General features: G+C 46.9%; 1 protein-coding gene across 2 annotated transcripts in view; it reads left to right on the top strand.

Annotated features, from left to right (window-relative positions):
• Positions 1 to 1,932: 1,932 nt before the first annotated feature.
• Positions 1,933 to 9,904, top strand: part of WNT2B (Wnt family member 2B) — a 76,882-nt gene continuing 68,910 nt past the window's right edge. For both annotated transcript variants that reach the window (XR_006103781.1, XM_042466022.1), the window contains exon 1: positions 1,933 to 2,268. Coding sequence is in view for 1 of the 2 variants with exons in the window: in XM_042466022.1 (XP_042321956.1) it covers positions 2,111 to 2,268 (158 nt within the window). In the remaining variant the exon portion in view is untranslated. The remainder of the gene's footprint in view (positions 2,269 to 9,904) is intronic.

The raw sequence follows: 9,904 nt of genomic DNA, 5'->3' as shown, positions 1-9,904 counted from the left end.
ATTTCAATTTTTTAATTTTTAAATGATATTTTGAAAAAAATGTAAATGTTTTATTCTTTTTGAATCTTCTTTAAAAACATCACATTTTAACCAAACGTTCACTGGGTATATGGGAATACATGCCAGTTGCGTGCACAATATTTTAATGTGAAGGTATAATTTTAATGTGGCTAGTTGTTTATGTCATAACTCTTAGCCTGACATGTAGTGGTATGTGGGGGTTGTGATTTGTGAGTAACATTGCAAAAAAGACAAATGGGTTCTTGAACAGGTCAAACCAGGGCTCTCCTTGGAAGCAAAGATGGTCAAGTTTAGACTATCGTACTTTGGCCCCATAATGAGAAGGTACGGATTACTAGAAAAATACAATAATGCTAGAAAACTAGAAAAAAACCCAGTAATAATGAGTCCAATGAATGGGACCTCTCCAAGAATCCCTATCCTCCACTGCATTCTTGCCCAGAACCTGCAAGCCCTTGCCCATAACCCCCCTGACTGAGTCTGTCCATCTGGTTTGTGTTCTTCCTCTCTTTCTTCCACTTTCCACCTTTCCTAACATTATTGTTTTTTCTAGTAATCCATGCCTTCTCATTATGTGGCCAAAGTACGACAGTCTCAGGTTGATCATTTTTGCTTCCAAGGAGAGCCCTGGTCTGATCTGACCATTTGTTTGTCTTCTTGGCTGCCTACGAAATCCTAAGTACTCTTCTCCAGCACCACATTTCAAAGGAGTCGGTTTTCTTTCTGTCTACTTCTTTCACTATCCAGCTCTCGCATCCTTACATGGAAATTGGGAATATAATAGCTTGAATGATTCTGACTTTAGTGCTCAATGGTATATCTTTGCTCTTCAGTACTGTATCTTTTCCAGTTCGTTCATAGTTGCCCTTCCTATTCCTAGCCTCCTTCTTATTTCTTGAGTGCAGTCTCCATTCTGGTCAAGATTTGATTTTAGATATGGGAATTTTTTAACTATTTCAATTACCTCGTTGTCTGGATTGTGTATCTCTTTCTGTGGTCATGATTTTTTGTGTTCTTTATGTTCAGCACCAGACCTGCCTTTCCACTTCCATCTTTGCCCTTTCTTACTAACTGTTCCAATTCCTGCTAATATGATGGTGTCTCACATCGTCAGTTGTTAACGTTATCTTCACTCCTCCTTTTTCTGAACCTGATTCCACTTTTCTTAGGACATGTTTAGCAGATAAGCTCAACAAGTAGGGTGATAGGATGCAGCCAGGCTTATCTGACCCCCTTTGCCTATTGGGAACCCCCTAGTTCTGTGGCCTCTTGTCCATAAGGCTTCTGTCTAGTGTAAAATGGGAGGACATCAATGCTGGGGGGTGGGGGGTAACACCATGAGTGACCGCAATGGAGAAGAGAAGGTGAAGAGGAGATATGATAGCCCTCTTTGAATATTGTGTCTCATTGAAGAGGGAGCAAGCTTGTCTTCTGCTGCTCCAGAAAACAGGACCGGGAGCAATGGATGCAAGCTACAGCAAAAGAGATTCCACCTCAACATTAGGAGGAACTTCCTGACAGTAAAGGCTCTTCGACAGTGGAACACACTCCTTCCTCGGAGTGGAGTGGAGTCTCCTTCCTTGGATGTCTTTAAGCAGAGGCTGGATGGCCATCTGTCACAGGGGATGCTTTGATGGAGAGTTCCTGCATGGCAGAATGGGGTTGGACTAGATGTCCCTTGGGGGTCTCCTCCAACTCTATGATTCTGTGATTCACTGGGTGACACCAACCCTTGGGAGGCCACTACCCCAGCCTTGTCTCCTCTCTCTTTCGGTGGGGCTGGGAGGGCTGTGCCAAAGGAGGCGTCCATCTCCCCTGCCTGCCCCTAAGCCCACCCCTCCGGTGGGTCCTCCTCCTCCTTCCACGACGACGAAGCCCTTCCCGAGGCTCTTTCTTCCAAGGGATCGCAAGAGCAGGAGGAGCCCGCAAGAGAAGCGGAGGAGGAGGAGCGCATCCCCGACGGAGGGGACGCAGCATAGCAGCCAAGCCAAGCCAAGCCAGCCCCGCGCCCTCCAGGGCTTCGCTTGCCTGCCTTAGGACCCCTGGGCCAGTTCCCCTCGGGCCTTCTTCCACCTTCGTCGGAAGGAGGATGCTGCTGGCTCGGCCCCGCTCCAGGACGGCCTTGGCTTCCCTTGGGGGCCCCCGACGGGCTTCTCAGGGACCCCCTTCCCGGGGCTCTGCCTTCCAGCCTTGGCTCTTGCTGCTGCTGCTGAGCCTCAGGCCGCCGCCGGTGGAGACTTCGTGGTGGTGAGTCCCGGCCGGGAAGCAGCCGTCGGACAGGGCTCAGCTGGGCTCCCTTGGGGCTTTGTAGCGGGGGATGCAGGGCTCCTGGGCTTTGGGGATGATAGGTCTGTGTGTGTGTGTGTGTGTTGAGACCGCGAGGGGACGGACAAGGCGCTCCTGAGCATGTGCAGAGTGATTCTTCGCAGTGTATCCCGCTCTCATCTGCCCTGGAGAAATAACCCGGTTTGGACCCGCTATAACTCTGGCTCATCTCAGCGTTCCATAGGATGACGCTACAGCACTCAAAGCGGTGTGAAACTGCATTAATTCCACCGTGGAGTTGCACCCTAGGTTTATGTGTCATTGCTGTTGGCCTTTTACCAGCGGAGAAGGAAGCTGGTCCTTCTCTCTTCGGATCTCCTGGATGGGTGTCTATTGTGTGTAGCATTTCTGCCACACATAAGGAGTTCTGATGCCACAACAAACACAACAAACTGCCCAGAATCCCCTAGTCTGGGGCCAGGGCAGTTTTAAGTGGGGTCAAGCCGGATTCTTTCTGCAGTGCGGATACAGCACAAGTGGCGTCAAAGTGGATTCAGAGGAAGCCGCTGGAGCTGCCCTATTTGGGGGGTGGAGGGTGGAAGGAAAGTTTGCTTTGGGGGCTGCTCTTCCTCCTTGGTTTCTTCTCGACTTCGTCGAAACGGTGAAACCGTCCAGAGGTCGAGCTTGGTTTCGTCGGAGGCTGTCAAAAGGGATGGCGCTCAGGGATGGGCAGGGGTTGTGTATATTGTGTTGTATGTATTTGTATGAAAGAGAGACGAGGAGGGGAAGAATGCCTACCAGACGCTCCGGGTGACAGCCACCGACTCCTCGCCCGCCTCCGGCCGCATCATCCACACTGCAGAAATAATCCGCTTTCACCCCGCTTGAACGGCCCTGGGTCCAAGTTATTGGAAAGAGAGAGACTCTTGACCATTTTTATTTTAAAGTCGTGTTTTGTTTCAGGTGATCCAAAGTAAATCGGTTTCGCATAGATGCGTGAGAAAACCTCCATCCATGCCCGGCTTTTTTCGGTCTCTCTTTCGGAGCTGTCTTTAGGCTGTCAAAGCGTTTTAGACGGTGGCTCTGTCTGGAGACATAAGCCGGTTTGGCTCCGCTTTAACTCTTTTCTGGAACAGAGGAGGGACGGGAGGGCTTCTCTCGGGGCAGGGGACCAGGGCTGGGCCTCCTCTCAGCCAGTTCTGGACAGGAGGAAGGCCACCAGGGCCCTCCCTTTGGATCAGGACCAAGAGGCAGGCATTCTTGACACCTTGGGTCTTTTGGCTGAGATCAAGTGTGTAGTGTAGACACCTCTATGAGGGTTTTCCGCTTTTTTTGCGGCCAGGGCTTCCGTTTGTCTTGCACGTCCTCCATTTTGCGGTGCCTGGTCCTACTTGGCGGGGGGGGGACATCTGGTCACCCTGGACGGGGGGGCTGCCTCCTCTTTCTCCTCTTCCCCCTGTTTTTTTCTTTTCCTTCACTTCCTCCTCCTCCTCTTCCTTCTCCACTTCTTCCTCCTTCTCCTCCTCTTCTTCCTCCTCCTCTTCTTTTTTCCTCTTCTTCCTCCTCTTCCTCTTTTTTCTCTCCTCCTCCTCCTCCTCTTCTTCTTCCTCCTCCTCCTCCTCCTTCTCCTCCTCATCTTCTTCCTCCTCTTCTCCTTCCCCTCCTTCTTCCTCCTCCTCCTCTTCCTCTTCTGGGCCTGCCCCCCTCGCCCTAAGCCCCCAAAACCCTTCTCCCTCCTTTTCTGGGGAGCGCTGCTGCAGGCGGCGTAAGCAAGGCTTCCGTCTTGTTGATAGGAGACTCGCGTGAATTTCAAACTGTTTCTCTTCTTCTTCTTTTCCTTCCTACTTTGGGAGTCAAACCAGGGCTCCTCCTTAAACGGGAACAGCTGTCCGTCTGCTCTCAGGGGCGAAGGGAGACGGGGGAGGGGGCTTGAGGGCTGGGCTTTTGGTCCCTCGTCCGGGGCTGCATCCACACTGGAGAAATAACCTGGTTTGGCCCCGCTTTAACTCTTTGTCTGACTCTCTGCTATGGAATTCTGGGAGTTGGAGTTTGTTGTGGGGCCCACAACAAACTCCAACTCCCAGAATTCCATAGCAGAGAGTCAGACAAAGAGTTATAGCTGGCCCAAACCAGGTTATTTCTCCAGTGTGGATGAGATGTAGAAAGGAATTAAACCCAAACATTAAAAAAAACCATCTCTTCCTACAATTTTAGGGACAGTGGCTTACCAAATACACTATTTGGAGGGCGAGGCATTTACGGATGGATGAGTGATACCTGTTTGCTTCCTTGGAATATCAGCATTTAGGGCACATTTGGGGTGAAAACTATTCAATATATGTAAGAATATATAAAGTATTTAAAGCCTGGAGGCAGGGCTCTCTTCTCAAACCTCGCCCGAACTATTGTCCTAAACCTGAAGTCTAATCCGGCCCAGTTTCCTTCTCTAGAAGTCAAGAGCTGAGCTTGGTTTTTGACACGTTTCAAAGTGGAAATTCCGCTTCCACTCGGTAGGATCGGGCTGCGCGGGACTGTCTCAGGCTTTCCGATTTCCATCTCCAAAGGTTTTGGGTTTAAAGCACAACCAAATGATATTGAGCCACTGCATCTCGATTTAAAGAACAAAAGAAGGATATCATGTGGTCTTGGTGGCACTGGGGGGGAGGAGGATTTGGGCAGGACCTGTCCTTTTGTTAAAAGTCGCTGGCAAGGGAGGCACTGCGCCTTTCCTAATCCGAAACAGCATCTCAAACACTATTATTTTTTGCATTTGCAATACAGCGTTTTATGCTCACTGGCCATTTAAAATAAGGTTATGAGAAGCAAAGCCACCTTTAGTCCTGGCCTAAAGAAACCCTTGGGCAGGTCGCACTCTCTCAGCCTCAGGAAAAGGCCACGGCAAACCTCCTCTGAACAGAAGACACTTCTCTTGCATAGTTTTTGGTGTTTTTTTCGGGCTCTATGTGACCATGTCCTAGAAGAGCTTATTCCTGACGTTTCCCTAGCATCTGAAGATGCCAGCCACAGGAATAAACTCTTCTAGAACATGGCCAAATAGCCCGAGGAGTTTATCTGACTGACATCAGCTCCCTGCTTAGGAGAGAATCATAAATAAGAAGGTTTTGTGGCTGGTGAAACGTCAGGAAGAAACTCTTCTAGAACATGGCCACATAGCCCGAAAAACCCACAAAAAACCATGGATGCCGGCCATGAAAGCCTTCGACTTCATAAATAAAAAGGCTTTGAAAGGCCGGCGGGGATAATGGTTACAGCAATGGAGCCCAAGCTTTGGTCCTTCATCTAATTTGGGACTTCAGCTCCCAGAAGCCCCTGCCAGCTTTGTCAACAGTCAGGAATCCTGGGCGCTGAAGTGAAAGGCATCTTGGGTTAGTGATTCCCAAACTCTGGTCCTTCCAGGTATTTTGGTCTTCAGCTCCCAGAAGCCTCAACCATCTTGGTCTGGGATTCTAGGAGCTGAAGTCCAAAACATCTGGAGAACCAAAGTTTGGGGATCACTGAAGCTGGGGCGACCCGAACGCAATTCTCCCCTCGAGGCATGAAAGTCAATGGGTGACCTGGAGCTGGTTACTCCTGGTCTACTTCACAAGGGTGTTGTGAGGAAAGGGGAAGGGAGGCATGCACACCCCTTTGAGTTCATCGCAGGTGAGGTAGGATATAAAGGTAACCTTCCCCCGTCCCCAAAAGAAAATCTTAAGACTGGCCACTCTCCTCTTCCCGTCACAGCCGCAGCAGTGCCATCTCTTTCCCAGGGCTCTGTGACTCAGGAGGGGGTTTTCCCATTGTGGATTCTGTGTGTCAGCATTCTGACAACCTTTGCTCTGGTGCCACAACCAACTACAATTCCCAGAATTCCATAGCCTGGAGCCAGGACAGTTAAAGTGGGGCCAGACCGGATTATTGCTGCAGTGCTGATGCACTCTTAAGTGGTATAGCCCCACGTTTTAATGCAAAAAGGTCTGCCTCCAATCCTGAAGGTGTCAAGATAGAGGTTAAGAAAGCCTCCTGACCTGACCTAAACTCTGAAAACAGTCGGGACAAACTTTGAGGGGGGGTCTGATTCGGTATGAAGCCGCTTTCTCTGTCCTTAAACTGCGGCCAGATTTTGCGGAATGCGGTCCTTCGCAGCCACAGAAAGGAACATCATGAAGCTGTTTATGCAAAATGAGGACGTTGCTCTTCAAATAAAAATTATTTCTTCCACTGCTGGCCATGAAATTTTTAATTCCCTAAATCTCTAGTATTGCAATAATTATTATTATGTTTATAACTTAAAACTTAGGTTGAGCATTGCGGAAAAAAAGGTGGGGTGTTTTTTTTAGGCATCCAGAGAAAAGGGGCTGGTAAAGTTACCGACAGAATGAGAACCACAGAAAATAGAAAAGTTGGAGGTGTGAAAGATTTTCAGAATCTGACTCTGCAATGCTAGAAATATGGTGAGTGAAGGGACAATTCATTAGGGAGGGCAAAATTCTCATTTGGAAAAGCAATGGCCTCTTTTTTTGCCCTTCCTCTGTAGTTACATCTCTGGAATAGAGAATAAAACTCCTATTGCAGGGGATACCTGCATAACTTAAAACAGAAAAGATACCTGTGCAGGGATTACTTGTGTAACTTGAATTATTTTTTCTTGGCTGGGGGGGGGGCAATACACCACTGTTTGCTTTCCAGAATTAAAAACACACTCATTCAAATCCTGAGACTTGGAGGCATCTTATCCCTTGATCTTTAGGGAGGGGGCTGACTCCCACATATTTTGATTCATCCCTTTTTGGAATATGCTGCAATCTCTGATACTATACATTCTTTGTTACTTTTTTTTTTTAAATGCCCTTCAAAAGCTTACATTGAAGAGGCTTTTCAGGGCAACCAGCAGCTAGCAGTTTAAAGGGGATTAAATAAACCCAAGGGGGTTTACTTCCCAGGCACATAGGTGTGTCCTGCAGCATTGAAAAAGGAGGGTGGAAGGCAAATCTACATCTACTAGTAGATCTTTGGGTTATTCGTGGCACATCAAGGAATGTAACAACAGCAAGGAGCACACAACAGCAAGTAAAATTGCAAGGGAGTTTTAAAACAAAAGTTCTGCAATAGTTAACTTTTTCCTTATCTCTAGTTGCAATTGTGTGCCTTTGAGTCATTTCAGATTCTGCCTTATGGCAAGCCTCAAGGGAAGGCAATGGCAAACCCCCTCTGAACAAATTTCGCCAAGAAAACTCCACAATACATAGGGTCACTATAAATTGGAAAGGACTTCAGGGCTCACCGCAACAAGAAGGCAAACCTATCATGGGTTTTGTTTCCTTCAGAGCAGGTTTGCCTTTGCCTTTCTCTGAGGCTGGGAAAGTGTGGTTTGCCTAATGTAGGTTTCCATGGTTGAGTGGGGATTCGAACCCTGGTCTCCAGAGTGCTAGACCAACACTCGAATCACTACATCACACTGGCTTCCTTGTTTTTCACTAGCAGCATTAGAATATGAGTTTTTGGTCTTGGCCATTGCTTGGTCACTAGAAGAGTCTTGTGTTAGTATCCCTGATCTACAGCAATGCAGAAGGCAATGTGTATTTGTAGATACAGCATAAGGCTCATGGGATGCAGGAGATCATTGACTCTGCCAGTTCTCCACCTTCTCTCAGCATTTTGGACTTAACAGGGCTCTATAAGGCGATGCTGAAGTTCTAGTGGAACTTTTTAAAAAGTGGATCTCTAAGGTAAAGTTTTTTCTGACAAGCCAAAGTGGTTCCCATAAGCCCAATATCTGATCAGTCCTAGCCTAAAAACTCAGAAATCCCAGACTTGAAGAAGTCTGTCTCTTCAGTCTCCAGTCTTTAAGAGTGCCAGTCTCTTATCCTTTACATTGCTTAAGAAAAGTATATATAGGAGGGAGAGACTGCCTTCTATGGTTTTCCTGATATCCCTGGCAATCCCCCTTCAAATTGATTCAAGCAATGCACATGCAGTATAAGTTGTTTGTAGTGGGCTAACCTCCCTGGCAAAATAATTCAGTGAAATCAGGGCAAAATCTTCAAATGGCTGGATATGCACTTATGTCTTTAAGGGGGGAAATGATGGCAAGAGGGAAATAAATGTTTCTGGTACATATTATCTTTTCTTGTGTATACCTGCCAGCCTGACATGGTGGTTTGGGTTATGCTGATTTCATGCCACTTCTAATTGTCAAGATTTCATGCTAAGCAATCCTGGGATTTCTAGTTTGGTGAAGCATTTAAGAAAATTCCTTCATCATAGAACTACTGTATTTAATATTACTTGAGGTGAAGAAACAGGAATTAAACCAGAATAAATTTGAGGCAACTTCTCTCCTGGGTGCAAGAAGTTAGCATTGTTTAGAGTTAACAGAAGACAGACTGGGATTTCCTGTTAGATCACTGGGTGATTTGTGGTTGATTGACAAGATTTTCGAACTTCCAAGTTATGAAAAAGGCTCTTCCAACTCAGATTAGGCTGCTGAGATGGAATATAATTCTAGTATTTTATTAGAATACTTAGAAGAGTAGAATTGCAGATAAAAGGACTGATTTCTGGTTTGTTTTTGTGTGCCTTCAAGTAATTTCCAATCTATGGTGACCCTACCATGGGGTTTTCTTGGCAAGATTTGTTTGGGAGGGGGTTGCTTTTGCCTGAGGCTGAGACAGTGTGATTTGTCCAAGATAATCCTGTGGGTTTCCACAACTAAATGGCGATTTGAACCTTGGTCTACAGAGTTCAAACCACTACACCATGAGGCCTCCCTGTTCTGCTACAGAAAACAAATTCTTGGGTTTAGATACCCAAGTCCTTAATTCTGAATGTATTTTTGGCCTACAAGTGACTATTTTTGTTGCTGGATTTCAGTATTCTAATGACAGAAAAAAGAGAGTCAGCATAGTGTAGTGGTTTGAGTGTTGGATTACAACTCTGGAGACCAGGGTTCGATTTCTCACTCAGCCATGAAACCAATTGGATGACCTTGGGCAAGTCACATGCTCTCGGCTTCAGGGGAAGGTAATGGTAAACCTCCTCTGAACAATCTGGATCAATAGAAGTATAGTGTCTAGATCAAGTGAAGTAATAGTGCCACTCTATAATAGGCCCCACCTGGAATATTGTCTCCAGTTCTGGGCACCACAATTCAAAAAGGACATTGAGAAACTGGAGAGTGTCCAAAGGAGGGCGACTAAAATGGTGAAGGGTCTGGAAACCATGTCCTATGAGGAACGACTTAGGGAGCTGGGGATGTTTAGCCTGGAGAAGAGAAGATTAAGAGGTGATATGATAGCCTGTTTAAATATTTGAAGGGATGTAATATTGAGGAGGGAGCAAGCTTGTTTTCTGATGCTCCAGAGAACAGGACCTGGAACAATGGATGCAAGCTGCAGGAAAAGAGATTCCACCTCAACATTAGGAAGAACTTCCTGACAGTAAGGGCTGTTTGACAGTGGAACAAACTCCCCCAGAGTGTAGTGGAGTCTCCTTCCTTGGAGGTCTTCAAGCAGAGACTGGATGGCCATCTGTCAGGGATGCTTTGATTTAGATTTCCTGCATGGCAGGGGGTTGGACTGGATGGCCCTAGTGGTCTCTTCCAACTCTATGACTCTAT

The sequence above is a fragment of the Sceloporus undulatus genome, chromosome 4 (genome assembly GCF_019175285.1).
Source record: "Sceloporus undulatus isolate JIND9_A2432 ecotype Alabama chromosome 4, SceUnd_v1.1, whole genome shotgun sequence".
Taxonomy (NCBI): Eukaryota; Metazoa; Chordata; class Lepidosauria; order Squamata; family Phrynosomatidae; genus Sceloporus; species Sceloporus undulatus.
The sequence above is the reverse complement of the archived record's forward strand: the minus strand, read 5'-3'. Positions and strand labels throughout refer to the sequence as shown.